Raw genomic sequence first — 20,596 nt, forward strand, 5'->3', positions numbered from 1 at the left:
TCCCACAGGATGTGGAATTCTTCTGAGTCTTAAGATTCTCGTCACAGTGAAATACCTGGTCACAAGCAATTTCCTCTTCACCATAGCTGACTGCATATATATATATATATATATATATATATATATATATATATATATATATATATATATATATATATATATATATAAATTGTCGTCATCAGGTAGCAGGGCTATTGGAGATGTTAACTGATATACCTGATACCCTTTCTACATATAATTTCTCTATCAGAGGAAGCACATCATGTGTCCGAAAAAGTTTATGATGTTGCTGGTATGTCAGGAGTTATGGAGTTAGACTACACCTAGGATCAGTCCGCTCATTCTCAGTAGTGATGTACAGGCTGACGGATGAGGTCAGGCAGCAGTCTCCGTGGACCATGGTATTTGTGGATGACACAGTGGTATGTAGTGAAGGCAGGAAGAAACTGAAATGACATAGAGAGGTAGAGGTATGCACTGTAGAAGAGGGATGAAAATCACCAGGAGCAAGACTGAGTACATGTGAGTGAGCCTCTGGAGATGTAAATAATGGTACAGTGAGGTTTCAATGAGTGTAGTTGGCAAAGGTGAAAATCTTCAAATACTAAGGCTTAACAGCCCAAAGCAATGGAACGTGCTACAGAAGAGAAGAAAAGAGTACAGGCCAGATGGAATGGAGGAGAATGGTGACAGGATCATCCACTATTTGTGCTCCAGGACAAAGCCCTGCGTCTGTCCTGTGGTGACTGTGTCCATTCATAGCATCAAAAAGAAGTCAAGCTACAGATATCATAAAAGACCTTTTGCTGTAAGAAAATCTTTACATGGTAATACGTTTACTTGTATTTTTAACATAGAAAGATAAATGATTAGACTGTGTAATCCTTTTTCATCGCACGTACTAAGGCTAACTAGAACTATATTATCAATAAAATAGTAATATGAAATAACGATAAATTCCTTACCTCTGCCCCATGCTAAATAAATAAAGGTAGAGTTGGGGGCATATGCTATAGCTGCATGTGGCCTCATTGCTCATCTCCATCTTATTGGCCCTAGAGCTGGTTGTTGGCAAGAACTACTTACTCTGGGACATGGCTAGTGTGACAGGAGTTATCAGTTTCCTTCCCCAGGTTTTCCCAAATATCCATTTGTTTGAGTGAAGAAACAGTTCCCACTACTTTTTTTCTTACTCTTTTCAGATTAATAGTACTCAAAACCATTATAATTTGAAGAAAATATACAAACAAGTAGTTCAAATGAAGTAATAAAGGTAAGGTAAAGTTGGGGGCATACGCTGTAGCAGCGCGTGGCCTCGGTGCTCATCTCCGTAGCATTAGCCCCTGAGCCTGTGGTGGGAGGGAGCCCATTACCGCGGGACACAGGGCCAGTGTGACATCCGGGTTGCCACAGTTTACCTTCCCCAGGTTTCCCCAGGTACCCATTTATCTACCAGCCAGAGAGGGAGGATGAACAGCTGGGTGAGCTGCACACCGACTGCCCGGGCTGGGATTCAAACCCGGGCCCGCGGAGTAGAAGACAGGCACGCTGACCACTAGACCACGGAGGAGTATAAAGTATAAAGTAATAACGAAAACTAACTAATCTAAGCAAACCCAACATACCCCTGCCAGCACTGTCAGTGCACTGGACAGTCTGGGCGGTGGCTGCAGTGGTTAGATTTGGTTATGTTACGGCTGCTTAGGTTAGTCAATACTTATAATGTAAACCTTCATAATATGGTTAAAGAGCATTTATTTTTGCCCTTTGCCCACAGCTTGGAAGAGTATTTTGAAGTGGCAGAGCTAAACTATTTACCAAAGACTTTGTAAATAGTCTTCCTAGGGCGTTTTATCCAGTATTCCCCCTTTTTTATCACACTGAAAAGGAGAGTGAACAGCTGGGAGGGTGGCACGTCAAAAATGGCCAGTACATTATTAAAGAAACACTGATGCATTGGTTAGCAGGTTCAGCAGCACATCCGTGTGTCCGTGTATGAATCTCAGCTTGATCAGTCGACACGCAGCTCACCCAGCTATTCGTGCACCCCTTTGGGCTGACTAACTAATGGGTATCTAGAAAAACTTTGGGAAGATAAACTGTGGGTAGCAGAAATGTCACACTGGCCCTGTCATTATTATTATTATTACCCATCACAGACTCAAGCTTTGAGGTATGCCCACAACTCTACCTGGAGACAAGGTAATCCTGAAAACATGATTTATCTCGAGAAAAACAACTGTGGCCGCTGCACAGTTCATGGTACGCGCCGATAAATCACGTGACTTTGTTTACGTTTTAACACTCACGCTTGCCAACCTCGGCCGACCAGTTATACCAACACTGCCGACGATTTAGGTTCGGTGCGGGTCTCGTTGGGGAGCGTAAATCTTTGATTGTAAGACGGGCGCCTTGCTCTCGTACGCCAGCCAACGAACCTAGTGCGCGTTTTCGTTTTACCGCTCCCGAAAGGACTGTAAGACCGGCCCTAAATTCTGACAAGTTCCTCACTTTTGAAACTACATCCGAACACATCCTTTCCATAATCAAAGGCATGAAAAAGACATGACCAGGACAAAGTGGTATAAATAAAACCATCATAAAACACCTTCCCCTTGAAGCCATTGCATACTTAAACAAAGACTCTCAAAGCCTCCCTTTCAGCAGGCTACTTCCCGACAAGTTCAAGAAGGCCACGTTGAAACTGATACCAAAAGTTCGTAAAAACCCTCACTACCCCGCTAACTACAGGCCAATATCCCCCTTTGAAGTGCCGGGGAAGATATTTGAGAGAATTCTTGACCACCGACTCAGGACATTCCTTGAAGACTCCGACATCCACAATGACTTACAGTTTGGGTTCCGCCCAGGCAGGGGAACCACGCACGCCCTCGCTCTCGTGACCAAGACTGTCGCCTAACAGAAAGCTAACGGGGGACAGTGCCATCTCGTCCTGAGACACATCACCAAGGCCTTCGACAAAGTCTGGCACCTTGGGATGAAGTACAAAATCTTACACCTCAGACATCCTATCATGCCAGAACAGCTCTTATGCGACTTTCTAGATGATAGGTCGGCGAGAATGAGACTTGGAGACTACCTCGGTGACAGCTTTGACCTGAGCTGCGGTGTCCCTCAGGGCAGTGTGCTCTCCCCAACGCTATTCACTCTACACCAGAGATACTCCCCCACTCAGAGGCACCAACATCTCATACGCCGACGATGTCACTCAAATCGTCGGCTATCCAGGGAGGTCAATTCAGATGGCTCAACTCTCAACATCCCGGGAGAGTGACTCCCTTAACTTCTATGAGTCGAGATGGCGAATACAAACCAACACCAACAAATTCACTGTCATGAGACTCGGCTCCCTATACCAATGAACAACTGATTACTGCAAATGACACACACCACACGCAACAAACGGGCAAAATCCTGGGTCTCCACATCTCCACAAATGGTTACTATAAACATGTCCGGAATAGAGTCCAGTTTGCCAGTACGTCAAAACTATACAGATTTAAGCTGATGCCCATGCACAAACATAAAAACCCACCTTGTAAAAACACTTATCCTGCCTATCCTTGATTACCCTCCCATTCCCACACACACATTCAGTAACACTCAGCTCAGCATACACCACTTTAACACAATCACTGACAACGCGAACAACATACTCAGGTAGGGGAGACCGGGGCAAGTTTGCTACAGGGGTTGGTAAGTTGGCACACTTGAAATAATTTCACTATTTACTGCTCGACGGCAGCGATACGCACACCAAGTGATCGCCACAGTGATCCCCAGTTACTAACAAACTGCCATCCTGAGGGGTCGCAGGAGTTGGCTGCTGTGGGGCAAAGTTTGATTTTGATGCTGGAAAGTAAGTTTTCTTTTGATTATATTATTTGCTATAACATGTCTCTGTTTATTGGGGGGTACTTTTCAATTCAGCCATATTCTAACTTAGGGTATAAGGTCTGTCTACCCTCAATACCGATCACACTAGGTTTCTCAGTATATACTAAAATCGTTGTTCATGACTAATTTCTTGAATGGGGCAAGTTGGCTCAATGAAAACGGGGCACGTTGGCTCAGTGTCAACTTGCCTCACATTATGCTATACATGAACTGGTTGCGGCATGTACACATAGCCTACAGTGCGAGGCTGCTTTTGACAGATAGATTGATAAGCAAATAGGCTACAATTAATGATTTATTTGCACTTTAAAATAATAAATGGTCAGTCTTTTGTTATGATGCTTTGGTATCGGTATTTTCTTGACTGAAAATGTATGTTTTGTGTTACTTTGGGACAGAATGGTCTTTAAATTACGCAGTACAGATAATCTGTATATAAATTTACGGTCGTACGCTTCTAATTTGCTTTTAATATAAATTATGATGTGCCAACTTACCCCATAGTGTGTACCAACTTACCCCGTATGCAGGGTAAGTTGGTACATGTTAATTATTTTTTTTTCTAAAGAATGCTGTACCTTTGTTTGGAGAGAAAACATTGTTTTTATTGCATGGAATGTAAGAGGAATGTTTGTAGTTTTGACTGAAACTATCAAATTAACAAAATCCTCTATTGTTTTGCTTCCATCAGCGAAAATGTAAAAAGTGTGCCGACTTGCCCCGGTCTAACCTACTACCACAGAGACCTCCCAAGCAGCCTTGCAGCAATAAACTCCATGCCTGCACCGCTACTCCACTGAATCTGAACTACCCCAAGGAAGCAACTCCGAATCACTGCATCCACACTCGGCTAGCGAGCTATACGCAAACACCACAACTACACTTTACGCCCAAAAACACAAATGTAAACACAATCATGACTCTGCCGAAATCAAACGTGTAACAACCTGTTGTGAACATAACGTCGACTACGTGCCAAACAATGTATCAACCAAACTCCAACTTCATGAACTGACTGTAAGCCTAAAAGTGTCATAAAATGCCCCAGATAGCTGGACTTCCCGCCTTCTCTTCTCCCTCCTACTCCTTCTTTACTTCTCTTTACCTTCCTCACCCACCCTCTTCTAATTCTTCCCCTCTTCTCTCTGTCTCAAAAAGCCCCCCACCTGTAGTTTTTGCAAACAATCAGGACATTCTGAACATTCTTGTTTCGCGAAACGTAGGGAATCAACACATTCAAGACGGGGCTCAGATAGGAGGTCAGGAGGTTACAGGGGCGGGCATCATTCATCACACAGGAACCCTAGGCCAAACCATCAGCGGAAGGCTGCCTTTTGCCATATCCACGGGAATTGTTTTCATGATTCAGACAGTTGTTCTGCAATACAAAAGGCCAAGGAGAAACAGAAGTACAAGTCCTCAGCGGACAGTAAACCACACCTCTTCTCAGAATAAAAGACATGACTTCCTGACAGCCCCGAGGCGTACATCCAAGTGTCCCTTAAGGAAAATACTAATTGGGAGCAACTTGACTCCGTCATTGCCGCCTTGGGACGGACAAGCATAATTGCCCGCCCTTGCGAGGTGGGCAAAAATTTCACTCACCTTAGCGGTTGACACAGGTGCCACAGTCAATGTCATATCCGACTCCGCTTACAGGTCACTGACACGACAAGCGAGTGGGGAAATTTGGCCGCTCCAAGAGAACGACCTGAATGTGGTAGGCGTGACGGGCACCACTTTGGGAATCCTTGGGCGAGTACCACTAACAGTCAGCTTACATGAAAAAGTATGTCCCTTTCGAGATTTCTTTATGTCTCTAGCAGGTTTGCTTTACCTGTGGATGGGATCTTAGGATTAAACGCCATGAAAGACCTGCACATAACCATAAACCCTGAAAACAACGCGATCGTGTATCAAGGCCGACGCATACAGGGATGGTAAATCCATCGCCTCTGTCACCTGAAATCCCACCCTCAGAGGGGGAAAATGACCAACCCCCCACAGACTCAGGGACTGCCACCGCCCAAGTGTCACCTCTTACGGTCAAACCACACGATACCATTGCAGACTTGTGGCGGACAGTAACGGCAGTCGTAGAAGGTCCTCATAGTTCCGGATCGTGCTGTAAAACTTGTTAAAATCCGTTTGCCTAACGCCCTCCGACGGGCAGTGATGTGTATCGACGGATTTCCTCACATACACCGCGTGACGGTGGAGGTAACTCTTGCGACAGTCAAGGAGGGAGGTTTTGCAGAGGCATTGGTAATAAACACGTCTGGATCCCCTGTATCCTTAAAACACGGTGTTCGATTATGCCAGTGTCTAGTGTATGGGAGAAATGTCACCCCGGAACCAGCTGAATACCCTTCAGCCCAAGTCTCAGGCATAACCTCGGCGTGTCAGGCTTCTCCCGAACAAGACACAGCTAATTTAGAGGCATTCCTAAAAGTTGCACACTATTCCGAAATTAAGCCAACCTTAGTCCAGCTTCTGGAACATTATCGGGGGGCGCTTGCTCTACCAGGCGAGCCGCTTGGAGTTACGCAGTGTGCTGAACACCACATTAAATTAAAACCCAATACAAATCCTGTATATATCAATGCGTCCAAGCTCCCCTACAGTCAGAGGGAGGTGGTGCAACAACTTATCTCTGAAATGTTAGAACAAGGTGTCATCAAAGAATCGAATTCCCCGTGGAATTCACCCTTGTTTCTGGTTCCAAAGAAAGACGGCTCTTATCGTCCTGTGATTGATTTCTGGCGTGTGAACACCGCGACCGTGGATGATCATTTTCCGCTTCCCGTTCTTCGAGATCTTCTGATGTGTCTCGGTAGAGGAAATAAAGTCTTTACGAGTCTTCATCTGGTCAGTGGCTACTGGCAACTGCCCATGGCCCCCGAGTCACGTGAAATAACGGCTTTCAGCACGCCTCATGGCCACTATGAGTGGACGAGGATGCCGTTCGGGCTCACAGGAGCTCCCTTGACCTTCCAAAGGACAATGAACAGTATTTTTGGTGACTTGCTGGGCAACTCTGTCTATGTGTATTTAGACGACATCATCATAGCAAGTAAAGACGTGCATGCACACATGGAAACACTAAAAGCAGTCCTACACAGACTTCAAGAGGTCGGATTAAAGCTCAAAATCACCAAATGTGAATTTTTAAAGCCTCGGATCAAGTTCTTGGGGCATGTCGTGGACGAATTCGGCATCCACACAGTGGACGACAAAATAAAGGCTATTGCCGAGTTTCCCTCAGCCAACGTCTGCGGACAAGATAGGGTCTTTCTTGGGTGTCGCAGGTTATTACAGGCCTTTCATAAAGGACTTCGCAGCACGCGCGAGTCCCCTAACCCATCTTTTACAGAAAGACGTACCATGTCAGTGGCTCCCAGCTCAACAAACGAGTTTTGAGGATTTAAAGAAAGCGCTTACACAGGCTCCGGTCCTTGTCTTTCCGGATTTCAAGGACCCCTTTCAGCTTTGTACCAAATGCTTCGGCTAGTGGAGTAGGAGCCGCGCTGATGCAAACAGATAAGTCCGGCAAAAGCATGTGATATCGTTCTCAAGTAGAGTAGTTACAGCTCCTGAAAAGATCTATGCAGTTAACCACCAAGAGGCTCTAGCCATTGAGTGGGATCTGAAGCATATTCGTGACATAGTGATCTGGTACAAAATTGTGGTGTATACGGACCACGCGGCCATAACTGATCTTTTCAAGGAAAAACCTACACGGTCGTCTGGCAAGATGGTTCTTAACGATCCAAGCATACAAACCGGAGATAAAATACATCACCGGGAAAACAAATGTGGTCGCAGATGCCTTATCTCGGAATATTCCGATAGGCGCGATTACCACCCCAGAGGTCATCCACAACTTCACTTCACCTGAGCTACACACTGCTCAGCGTGACCACCCTGTGTGGAAGAGGTTAATTTACGCCCTCGAGTCGGGAGACGAATCAAACCTTCCTGAATTGCCAGTTCCTTTTCACAATTCTTCCTATCAGAGGACAACCTTTGTAGGTCATGGCCAACCAAACCGGTACCTATAGACCAACTGGTCATCCCAGACAAATACGTCCCCGTAACGCTTAAGCTGGTCCATAACACACCCATTGCGGGTCACCCAGAAAGGGACAAGACGCTATCTGTCACCAGACGAAAATTCTACTGGCCCACATTACGGGTTGATGTAGAAAAACATGTCGCACATTGCGTCGTTTGTGCTAAGCACAAGGGGTCCGTCAAAGGGCCAGCACCTATGTTGCAATACCCAGTACCAGAGGAGCCATGGGATGTTGTTAATATAGACTTATTACAGCTCCCCCAGAGCCAACATGGCTCGCGCTACTTATTGGCGTGCGTCGACCAGTTCTCTAGGTTTCTAGTTCTAGCGCCTCTCAAGGACAAGACAGCCACACTCCTGGCCTATGCCCTCGTGACTCACGTGTTGTGTCCACATTCGTCTCCTCGAATTCTTTTGAGTGACAATAGCACCGAGTTTAGGAACTCAGTATTGAGAGAAATATGCGCTCAGTTTAACATCACGCAATCCTTCATCACAGCTTACCACTCAGCTGCTAATGGGTTGGCGGAGAGGGCTAATAGGAAAATCTTACAGGTCCTCAGGCCTATCGTGAACGATCTCCACGATAACTGGGAGGATTGGCTATCGCATATAGCCGCTTCCATAAATACGTCGGTAAACGACTCTACGGGGAAGTCTCCCTACTACATCTTATATGGGGTGGAGAAACGTCTTCCGTACGACTTCCTAACAATCCCACAACAACCTCTCTACAACATTGATAGGTACGCACAACAGCAGATGCATATGTTTTCCAAGATACACTCAGAAGTTATGGGTTAGTTAAAAGATACTAAGGTTGAAATGATGTCAAAACAACACAAACAGGCCGTCCCGGTGAATTTCAAAGAGGGTGACACAGTCATGATTAAGCAAGCGGAAAGGAGTTCGAAACTGGGGCTAAATTTGTGGGTCCTTACCGAGTTGTTCGGATTGTCAGGGAAATCGGTTCGAGGTTCTCGAGTCGAGTAGTGGAGTCAGTCTAGAAGGTCACAGTGATCGTCTGAAAGTAATTCCTCACCTTTGGACCTTGATATTGGTACTTCCCCCTCAGAGTCAAATGTTCAACAAGATAATCCCAACACCCATAGCTATAACCTGAGACCACGGGTTTAAATACTTCATTCCCACCACTTTCGGATCATGATGTTGCGTTTTCTGACCATCTTGTTGTCCCTCGGCTCCCAGCTTGCAACAACACCTATCCACCTGAAGCCTGGTGCCCTCACGGCACACATAGGAGAGGTCTTCCTCATAGAAGATGTGCTCCTAAAATATCCATATACTTCCTTGACCAACACCACGGACACAATCAGGATAGTCTCAGAAAACTACTGGCATGGCAGACGCCATACGGGCTACCAAGACTAGGGAATCAAAGGCACCTTCTAGTACCAACCCTCTGACTCTTTTTCAACTACTGGAGGATAGGATTCTGTTCTTACGGGGAAAAGTTAATGAGGTAAACATGGATTATAGTTTTCACTCAGTTCACTCTCGGGTAAAGAGGGGGTTGCTCAGCATCGTCGGGTGCGCCTCAAAGTTCCTTTTCGGTACGGCTACCGACGAGGACGTTCGCGATTTGCGGGACCACTACGCTCATGTACTTTCCTTTGCTGCTCGAAATCGCAGGGTGATCAACGCCAATTGTAGAAAACTTGCGCAATTGCATACTAACATTGAGGAACTGCTAGAGCAGACAAATAAGATGGTAGAGGTTATCAACATAGTTGTCAAACAGATCGACCAGTTGAATCAGTTTCTCCTCCTAGATCAGGCCTTGCATGTATTGGAAAACGTCATTAACTCCGTCGCAAGGGCAAATCAGCAGGTTATTAGCAACATGGTTGATGCAGCGCACGGTAGAGTCACACCTGCCTTGTTCCCTCTACACGATTTGAGAACGACTGTCCAGATCGGGTATCAAAATTATAGCCTAACGCCCTTATTCACCCCGGACATGAGTCAATATTTTTACCCCTTGATTGAGTCCAGCCTCACCCCTGATGCCATAATCATTCATGTTCCATTTCAGACGGCGGACGTGTTTGAGGCACACGAAATTGTCCTGTTCCCTTTTCAGCAAAGGACAGTGTGTTAGCCCTGGACACGTCCCCGTCTCTTGTTCTACTCGCGAAGGATTTCGCTCTGTATTCAACGGGTAGCTACTCACTCTTGCAGTATTGCAAGGAGACGGTCTTCAGGCGATTCTATTGCTCTGCGTCTCTTTGCCTTCCTTCCAGTTCGGGGAGGGGTATGCGAGATCGCCCTCACCCGCGTGAACGCGTCTGACGCTCTTTCCCTGTGCCCTTACAAGCAGCTAACACCAACGCCTGTTTTCCATAAGAACTTTCAGGGTCTACATTATTTTTATTTCCCTCAGTCATTCTATGTTTCGGTCATCTGCCCGGAGGGTACCACTTATCAACGGGTTACTGGTCACTATGCCATAGCGGAAGCATGCTATATCCGCTCCACTAACATAACAACGTACCCGTCCCGGATCCGTCTGGTTTTCACGGCCAATATTTCCCATCGAGTGTTTCCTCTACGGTCTCTCGATGACATTCATTTCTCCAGCATCTCGTATGTGACTAATTCCCTTAATTCATTGTCTTTCGCAAACAAAACAGAGTTTGCGGAAACCCTGGAGGAAACGCTGCCTGATTATTTGCACCTCCCCTACCTGTACCCTGGATTTTTGGTACCAATGTTTCTGATGTTCGTCAGTCTCGTCGTCATGTGCTGCCTTATTAGGAGAAACTCTGTCCTGCACGATTATTTGGTTGTGCAGACACGGCGACTGGATGCAGGGAGGCCACTGGCAAGGTAGTTTTTCCTTTTCTCAGACAAGTCAGGGGACAAACCTGGCTGCTCCTATACTTAACATTGTACTGTGTTTCACTACTGTATTGTTTTTTAGGAGCTAGATCAACGTTTCATTGTCTGTAACTATGCCAGTTGATAGCTTCTTATACATGTGTCCTTATATTTATCTTTTGAGAGGTTTCTTATGTTTCATGTCACACACGTTGTGGTTTCCCTCTCACTATTTATATTATAACTCCACATCTGTTCTTACATAGCCAGTGTTTTAATGTAATTGTATCATAGGCAGTCTGCTTGACAAACTCCCACTATGTATGTTCATGGTAACTAGACTGCTATTTAGATTTTTGTATATCGCGAGGTCGCGATCACTGGTAGGTGACCGAGCAGTGTTATAGTAGGATATCAATGTATTATTATTATTTAATATCACCACGAATTAGGCATACAATTGTCAATGGAAAAACCCACGACAGATAGATCACGCCACCTTATAGGAATGTCGTCCGTCAGTGTTTACCGTCTCAGTTTTGTATACTTCGCACTGATGGTGCGTGGAGGTCACCTGACATATGTGACCAATTGTAACAATTATTTTCCAACCTGTAACTCGCCACTCCTTCACGAGAGTCAGACTGACACAACGACAGTCGCTCTGCCCGTCGCTTCTTGTACATAAAGGCTACGAATATAATTCGCCTTAAGGAAGCTGAAGTCTTAATCAACACCCTTTAAACGCCCCCCGACAAGCCCGTTACACAGTTCCTCTCAAGAAGCGAAAGCTTAACTAGTCGCGAATGAACTCATCTTAAACACACCCGTGCTTCCTCCCTCCTCCTGCACTCAACTTGTCGAAGATGTCCTTACACACACACACACACACACACACACACACACACACACACACACACACACACACACACACACACAATAGTACACACACACACACACACACACACACACATAATAATAATAATAATAATAATAATAATCAAAATGATAATAATAATAATAATGATATATTGATGAAAACTATGACAAGAAAACACTAATAATAAATACACACACACACACACACACACACACACACACACACACACACACACACACACATAATAATAATAATCTCAACGGTTGTGACGATGTGGATAACCATATCATGACAAGCAGTAATAACAATACAAATATTAACATGCATAGCGTAGATTTTGATGATAATATTAAAAATTATTCTACTTTTATTTTTTATCAACAATCATATCAATCATATACGTCGATGCTTTTTTGTTATTTTTCATTTTAATTATTAACGTTATTATTATTGTTATTATTATTATTATTATTATTATTATTATTATTATTATTATTATTATTATTATTATTATTATTATTATTATTATTATTATTATTATTATTATTATTATTATTATTATTATTATTATTATTATTATTATTATAGTTATTATTATTATTAGCATTATTATTATTATTATTATTATTATTATTATTATTATTATTATTATTATTATTATTATTATTATTATTATTATTATTATTATTATTATTATTATTATTATTATTATTATTATTATTATTATTATTATTATTATTATTATTATTATTATTATTATTATTATTATTATTATTATTATTATAGTTATTATTGTTATTAGCATTATTATTAGCATTATTATTAGCATTATTATTATTATTATTATTATTATTATTATTATTATTATTATTATTATTATTATTATTATTATCAGTACTGCAATCATCACCAGTAATCATGTTGTTTATCTTGCTGTCTATTGTAGCTATGTTAACATTCCTTACCTTCTTGTTGAAGTAGTCTATCAGCCATTCCCTGAAGCCAAGCAGTTTCCTCACGTCCTCTGGCCGCAGCGTGTCGTCACCTGCTGCAGCGTTCACCCCGGCACTGGACGTGACCTGCAACGACAGGCGCCACTGACTTTACCACCAATTGAGACTGGCAGCCAGGCTCTTCATGTGGAGAGAGAGAGAGAGAGAGAGAGAGAGAGAGAGAGAGAGAGAGAGAGAGAGAGAGAGAGAGAGAGAGAGAGAGAGAGAGAGAGAGAGAGAGAGAGAGAGAGAGAGAGAGAGAGAGAGAGAGAGAGAGAGAGAGAGAGAGAGAGAGAGAGAGAGAGAGAGAGAGAGAGAGAGAGAGAGAGAGAGAGAGAGAGAGAGAGAGAGAGAGAGAGAGAGAGAGAGAGAGAGAGAGAGAGAGAGAGAGAGAGAGAGAGAGAGAGAGAGAGAGAGAGAGAGAGAGAGGTACACCGACAGGCATATTGGAGAGACAGACAGATCGATAGCGATGCTAACAGCGTGCCAAAACTCACCTCAGGATTCAGGCTGTGGGCGGCGTCCCCGTGCACCGCGCCGCTCCTCCTCGCCAGCCACCTCGCTGCTAAGTCTTTACCCTGCCTCTTAGCCAAGTCCAGCGGCGTGAGGTCATCATCGGCCCCCGTACTGGGCGCCGCATCCTTATCCAGCAGGTACCTGACCACGTCCAGACGCCCTGCCTTAACAGCCCAGTGCAGGGGTGTCAGGCCATCGCCGTCCATTGCGTAAAGAGGCCAGCCAGCCCCCTCCAGGGCCTTCAGCACAGCCTCGTGGCCACCAAAGCTGGCGAGGTGCACCGGGGTGTGTCCGTCGGCGGCCTGCAGCAGCTCGGGGATGGGCGGCGTGACCGGGATGAGGGTAGACACACACTCAGCTTTATCATTTACTGTAGCCCAGTGGAGGGCCGTCCATCCTGTGTGTGGGAAGAGGGAGAGACGGACAGTTTTCAGTGCTCGGCAGTGACCATTACGTCACCAGACAGTGCCCTAGTGCCGCCGTGTGACACACTGCACGGCAGCCACAACGGAGGCTGTTGTGAATACTGCTGATCCTGGATACGGGAGGCAGAGAGGCCTGTTGTTGCGGCAATAACGAGTGTGGCGGGAGGAGAGGGAGAGGGAGGAGGCGAGGGAAGGAGGGGAGAGGAAGGAAGGGAGGAAGGGAATTTAATGATAGCGGGAGTGAGTGAGAGGAAAGAGTGGAGGGATGGAAACATGGAAACATGGAAATGCAGGCAACAGAAAGCCTATTGGCTCATTACGTGGTTGCCCGCTTTGGTGAGTTAATCTGCTCGACAGCCACTTGGGGCCTGGGAGCAGATGAAAGCACTCGACATTGAGGAGCAGATACAAAACATAGAAATACACGGAGACTGGGAGAGGACGAGTGGCTACACATGGCAGCCCCAGAATCCCCAATACTCACGGTGGGTGAGGTGTAGTCTCAAGGGCACAGGTAGAGGCTTGATCCTCGTTTTACCGGCGGTACTAGGCACGGCACCAGTAACCTGTCACCTTACTGCACCCACACCTCACTCCACATGTCATGCGGACATTAACTGATGCTGTACTCTATTGTTGACTTACGCTACTTGTAATGAGAGGGATGAAGGAGGGAAGGGAGTGTAGGTAGAGTTATGAGGGGTGGGAGGGGAAGGATAAGGGGGAGGCGAGAGATAGGGAGGAGGGAAGGAAGGGAGAATAAGGACTGCAGGGAGAAGAGGGAAGGGAGGGATATGGATGGGAGTGAGAGGAGATGAGGGAGAGGAAGGAACACAAAGAACACAAAGGAAGAACAAACAACAGCAGACCTGCTGGTCCTTACGAGGCTGTTTGTGACAAGCTACACTAACTATCTAATCAAAAGTGGAAGATGAAGGACAACAAAGGCGAAGGCTCCTCCCCACCCCCTCATCCCTCCAGCCAAAGCTGGCAGGAAAGGAAAAAGAACCATGCAGCATGGAAAAACCACATGGAATTTATGTAGGAAAGAGGAAAGAGCTACCATTACTGCTACCACTAACCGGGCGATAAAAACGGACAAGGACACCAGTATTCGAAAGAACTTAACGTTATTACGACAATGAGTAATATCTTAGTTGCTGGATGAATTCAAAATACTTGTCCAATCTATTCTTGAAGGCCGTAACTGTTGTACTATCAACGACATCACAAGGTAGAGAGTTCCAAACATTAACAACTCGATTGAAGAAGAAGTGTTTAGCTTCGTGCGACGAGAATCTTTCACCACTTATCTTCAAATTGTGATTTCTTCTTGTTCTATTTGATCGATCAATTGTAAAGTAATCTTCCGCATTAATATCACTGAATCCTTTAAACTTTTTAAACACATCTATCAGATCGCCTCGCATTCTTCGTTTTGATAGGCTGAATAAATTTACTTCTTTAAGCCTTTGTTTATATGATAAATTTCTCAACCTAGGAATCATCTTTGTTACTCTTCGTTGAACCCGTTCCAACTTTTCTATGTCTTTTCTTTAATAGGGAGACCAAAACTGTACACAGTACTCTGCTTCATCTACTTTCATCGAACACCTCAAAAATATAGTGAAAAAAATCAAGTAAGTTAGTCAAACACGAACGTTTAATACGGAAGCCATGTTGCGAACTATTTATTATATTATTTTCTTCGAAGAATTTCACCATATTGTCGCGAATGATAGTCTCCATTAACTTACAAACAATAGATGTCAGGCTAATTGGTCGATAGTTTCCAGGATGAGACTTTTCCCCCTTTTTGAAAATTGGTGTGACATTTGCAAGTTTCCAATCCGACGGAACTTTTCCAGCTGTTAAAGATTTATTGAATATGATGGAGAGCGGTTTACAAATTTGATGTTTGATTTCTTTTAAGACCCTAGGGGTAATTTTGTCTGGACCAGGAGCTTTGCTTACTTTAATCTTTTCAATTGTGCGTAAAATGTCACTTTCTACGATGAGCACGCCACTTAACATCTTTTCGGTCCTTCTAACCTCCGGCGGTTGAGGTGATAAACAATCTTCGTCGGTAAATACGGATGCGAAAAAGTTATTTAGGATTGTAGCCATTTCATTTTCATCGTTCGTGTGGTTACCATTTTCATTAGCAAGCGGTCCGATACCACAAGTGAGTGACTTTTTATTATTTACATAGCTGAAAATTTTTTTAGGATTAGATTTACTTGTTTCCGCTATATATTCTTCAAGATTTTTCTTGCTTCGTTTTATTAATTTCTTGGTTTCGCGGCGAATTCTGTCCAACTCTAGTTTGTCAGCCTCGCTCTGAGATGATATGTACCTACTGTATACGCGTTTTTAAGAGATAGGCTATTATGAATTTCGTTATTCCACCATTTGAGTTTCTTCTAGAAGCTGAACGTCTGTTACGATAGGGTACGCATATGCTTATGGCATTGTTCATTGTGGTGAAGGCCCCCAAGATTTATCAATATCTGTTTCCGCCGAGATTTCAGTCCAGTCAGAATTATTTAGAATTGATCGGAGTCTTGCAAAATTCGCTCTCTGATAATCAGGCACCTTTTCTTTACTAGGAGTTACTTTACTTTCTTTCATATTGATGCTGAATGTGATTGTTCGGTGATCGCTAGAACTAAAAACTGGACCAACATTTACTTCGTTAACTAGATCAGCTGTCGTTGAAAAGATAAGGTCAAGTATATTATTTTCCCGAGTCGGTTCTTGAACGTGTTGATGTAAATCACTTAGTAAATTTGTGTACAGGTCGAGCCTGTATGACAGTTCAAAGGTTCACCCCATCTTTTCACTGGCAAGTTAAAGTCCCCAACAATTACTGCCTCGCAACTGCTACTTGTTTCTAATAATAATTCACTTAATGCGTGGTCGATATCAAGAGTCTGCCTTGGCGGTCTGTAGATAAGTCCAATTACTATTTTACGAGATTTATTTTTAATTTCAATGAAGACCGTGTCCACATTGGTTATAATATATGTTTTCACGGATACTGAATGGAGCGAGTTGTGGATAAATAAGATAACGCCTCCACCCTGTCTGTTCTCCTTTTTCATGACTAAAAATGGTATAACCCGGTAATCTATATTCCGCAATGAAATCTCTATTTGAAGTGTCTATCCAAGATTCTGTGACTCCGATGATGTGATAATGATTTGTAGCTGCGAGGACTTCTAAGTCTTCAAATTTGTTACGTAGGCTACGAGCGTTTACATAGCAAGCTTTAATGTGATTCGAGTCGGGAGTTTTTCGGGTTGAGTGCATCCTTACGGTGGAGCTGCTGGTGTTCTCGCCTCCGCGTTTTTTGGCTTTCGAAGAGCCACTTGGTCACAGAGCAGCCTCCCGAAACGGGCTGCTCCAACAGGGTTTAAGTGAATGCCATCAGGAAGGAACAAGTCCGAATCGTAGTAAAAATTGTTCCACAAGTTAGCGAACTGGACGTTTTCTTGTGAGCAAAGGGACTGAAGTCTGTTGTTTGTGCTGAACAGAGCTGGGCACTTCCGTACCTCTGTCCGCACCTCCGCTCCTCCGGACCTGCGGACCTGTAAACGAGGTGCGGAGGTCCGAAGTGCGGAAAGTTTTTCAAAAGTGCGGAAGTAACAGGTGCGGAACGGCAGTATTTTAAGTCCGTACCTCCGCACCTGAGGTTTTCAAGGATAAAAAAAATGAAAACGACAAACAGTCCGCGCTCTGCAGTAATACTTCCGGTCGTTTACGCGGTCTGTGCTGCAGGGCATGTTTTCCCGCCACTTGAGTGACGTCACTCATTCAGATTTACGGCCCGGTTCAAAATATACCGTTTGTCGTCCGTCTTAAAGGAAGTGCGTCATCAATGACAACACCACGTGCACGGATAGCAAGAACCCAAGGTGTTGGTTTCCTTACGTCGAGACACACGTGTCCTGTTGCCATATTGTACAAAACTGGGAATGAAAGAAACGGTCACATTATTAAAACAATGTCGCTTAGATTACCACTTTTAATTACTTTAAGTACTGCGTATGATAATTATGATGAGTGTAAAAGTAGTTACTTTACTTCAGGTGGTGGAGATTCTATGCGTTAAAATGACAATAATGATAACAAAAATAATGGTAATAATAATAATAATAATAATAATAATAATAATGATAATAATAATGCTGCTGCAGTATTGCCTTGTATTTCTTTTTTTTAAGGTACGGACTAGATTTTTCAGGCGCGCTTTAATAGTTTTGGGTACGGTACCGGAGGTGCGGAGGTGCGGTACCGGAACGAGTGAAAAAAATTTAGGCGCGGAAGTACAGGTACGGACTATATGTGTTTCGAGGTGCGGAGGAGCGGTACCGGACTACCCGATATCCAGTAACGCGCCCAGCTCTGGTGCTGAAGGCCTTACTGTAAAAGCTAGACTCGGCACCGACCCTCGGGAGGATTCCTGAGATTATGATGTTACTGGCATCCGTTTTACATTTATACTGCTCGATCATGCGGCGGTATTTCTCAAGCAGTTCCTCAGAAAGGGTTGTCTTTACGTCATTTGTCCCCGCGTGAATGACAAAGAGGGTGGTTCGGTCATTTCGTGACATCATCGCACGCTGCGGTGATGTCGTCCAGTCTGGCACCTGGATAGCAGTAACGTTTTCTGCGGCCGTTTGATGAACGACCACAGAACTCAACCAGCTGGCCACGCACCATGGAGTCCCCAACTAGGCGAGTCTCGAACTCATCCTCCATGGTGTCTGCCAGCACCTGGAACCTATTGAAGGTAGTGGGGGTCAGTAAATCCTTGGTTGCCTGCTTCGGTTTGGCTCCATTCTTACAGGTGGGAACCAGACATCATTTGAAGCAGGACGCGGAGAGTTAAGGGTGGCAGGCTGAAAGTGGTCCTGTGAGGCAGGCGGGGAGTGAGCCTGTGAAGCAGGCGGGGGGTGAGCCTGTGAGGCAGGTTGGGGGTCAGCCTGTGAGGCAGGCTGGCGGTTGTTCTGTGAGGCAGGCCGGGGTTAGCCTGTGAGGCAGGCTGGGGTTAGCCTGTGAGGGAGGCTGGGGTTAGCCTGTGAGGCAGGCTGGGGTTATCCTGTGAGGCAGGCTGCGAGTCAACCTGTGAGGCAGTTAAAACGTCCTCCCGTGAAGCAGGATGTTCGTCTTGATAGTGCACAGTCTCAGTGGAGGCCCTCTCCACCATCGATGGTGGAGTCAATGCCACATTAGTTAAAACAAATTCCTGAAGGGCTACAAATTTCTTTCAAGATCATTGTGCTTGACTTTCCATTCAGTCACAGCCTTCTGAAGATGTAATCTTGAACGCAGAGGCGGCAAGTTTTACTCAGCTGGAAGAACTGAGCTGCAAAACGTCCGGGACAGACGTCACACTTAAGGTCTGAAGGCATTGTTAGAATTTTAAGCGAGTTAACAGTTTGGGCAAATATTAAAAGCGCTGAAATACTGTAAATTGTGACCAGACATTGAATTGTATCAAAATTGTGCATGGAAATTAGATACTGCTGTGTTAGATGCCTCCAACACTGGGAGTTCGCTCCCACAGGGTTTTGAAAACGCCTCAAAGACCAATCGCTTGTCCTGAGCCTCGGTCACGAGAGAGACTTTCACAACCCGGCGCTTTTCAGCTATTGTCCTCGAAGTTTTGTCCCATAGCACGGGGCCGGCGTAGTCACACAGAGCAGAGCTGGCAAGGGAGGAGAGGAACCAGCAATTCGTTCCCACTTTCCGAAACGTCTAACCCAACTCTGCGACCCTTTCGAGGCCTGGCCAGTGGCACCTGTCACCAGGTGTTCTCCACCAACTCTAGAGAGTATCAGACGCCCTTCCTGAGAGACCAAAAGACTGAAATATTCCTTGAGTATAAGATAAACCCTCAGAAACTCCACCTAGAAGCCGGGAGGTACAACCTCAAATGGCCCACGGAAGATATCTCTTTCAGGAGAAAAAAAAACAAGAACCAGCTGTTATGCAGAATAGAGATGGGAGTACCGTCGATAGAGGGGAGGGACGGGGAGCTCACACCGACAACTGGTTCCCAGGGAGGCTTTTATTAGTGTAGAGGTCGCCACACTCCTCGACACCGCAGGCCTAAATAATTAGGCACGGTCCAGCTGACTAGGACTGGAACTCCAGCCATTGTCTCATAAAGAGATCCTCTGCCTGCAGTCCAATCCACCACTGCTGCTGCCCAGAGGCTTCACCGTGACCCTGGCACGGGAGACAGATCAGGTATTACACCTTGTCCAAGGGTGACCTGAGACTATGCAGGGCAGCGACGTCTAGTTCACTGAGATGAAAACAATTCACCCGCATACCCGGAGAAGGAGGAGAGGAAGAGAAAGGAGATAGAGGGGAGGGAGAGGAAGGAGAAGAAGGGGAGGGAGAGGAAGGAGAAGAAGGGGAGGGAGAGGAAGGAGAAGGAGGGGAGGGAGAGGAAGGAGAAAGAGATAAGGGAGAGGAAGGAGAAGAAGAGGAGTGAGAGGAAGGAGAAGGAGGGGAGGGAGAGGAAGGAGAAGGAGGGGAGGAAGAGGAAGGAGAAGGGGGGGTAAGAGGAAGGAGAAGGAGGGGAGGGAGAGGAAGGAGAAAGAGGGGAGGGAGAGGAAGAAGAAGGAGGGGAGGGAGAGGAAGGAGAAGGAGGGATGAGAGGAAGGAGAAGGAGGGGAGGGAGAGGAAGGAGGAGAGGAGGGAGAGGAATGAGAAGGAGGGGAGGAAGAGGAAGGAGGAGGTGGGTAGGGAGAGGAAGGAGAAGGAGTGGAGGGAGAGGAAGGAGAAGGAGGGGAGGGAGAGGAAGGAGAAGGGGGGGGTGAGAGGAAGGAGAAGGAGTGGAGGGAGAGGAAGGAGAAGGAGAGGAGTGAGAGGAAGGAGAAGAAGGGGAGGGAGAGGAAGGAGAAGGAGGGGAGGGAGAGGAAGGAGAAGGAGG

At 45.3% G+C, this 20,596-nt stretch overlaps 1 protein-coding gene across 1 annotated transcript in view; it reads right to left on the minus strand.

Annotated features, from left to right (window-relative positions):
• Window positions 1-2,852: 2,852 nt before the first annotated feature.
• Window positions 2,853-20,596, minus strand: part of LOC126989627 (ankyrin-1-like) — a gene marked incomplete at its 3' end in the record, with an annotated part of 55,812 nt that continues 38,068 nt past the window's right edge. Inside the window, exons 3-5 of the mRNA XM_050848231.1 lie at window positions 13,204-13,619; window positions 12,625-12,793; window positions 2,853-2,985 (exon numbers count right to left, since the gene is read on the minus strand). Coding sequence (XP_050704188.1) covers window positions 2,853-2,985; window positions 12,625-12,793; window positions 13,204-13,619 — 718 coding nt within the window. The remainder of the gene's footprint in view (window positions 2,986-12,624; window positions 12,794-13,203; window positions 13,620-20,596) is intronic.

This window comes from Eriocheir sinensis, unplaced genomic scaffold (assembly GCF_024679095.1).
Source record: "Eriocheir sinensis breed Jianghai 21 unplaced genomic scaffold, ASM2467909v1 Scaffold1249, whole genome shotgun sequence".
NCBI classification, from domain to species: Eukaryota; Metazoa; Arthropoda; class Malacostraca; order Decapoda; family Varunidae; genus Eriocheir; species Eriocheir sinensis.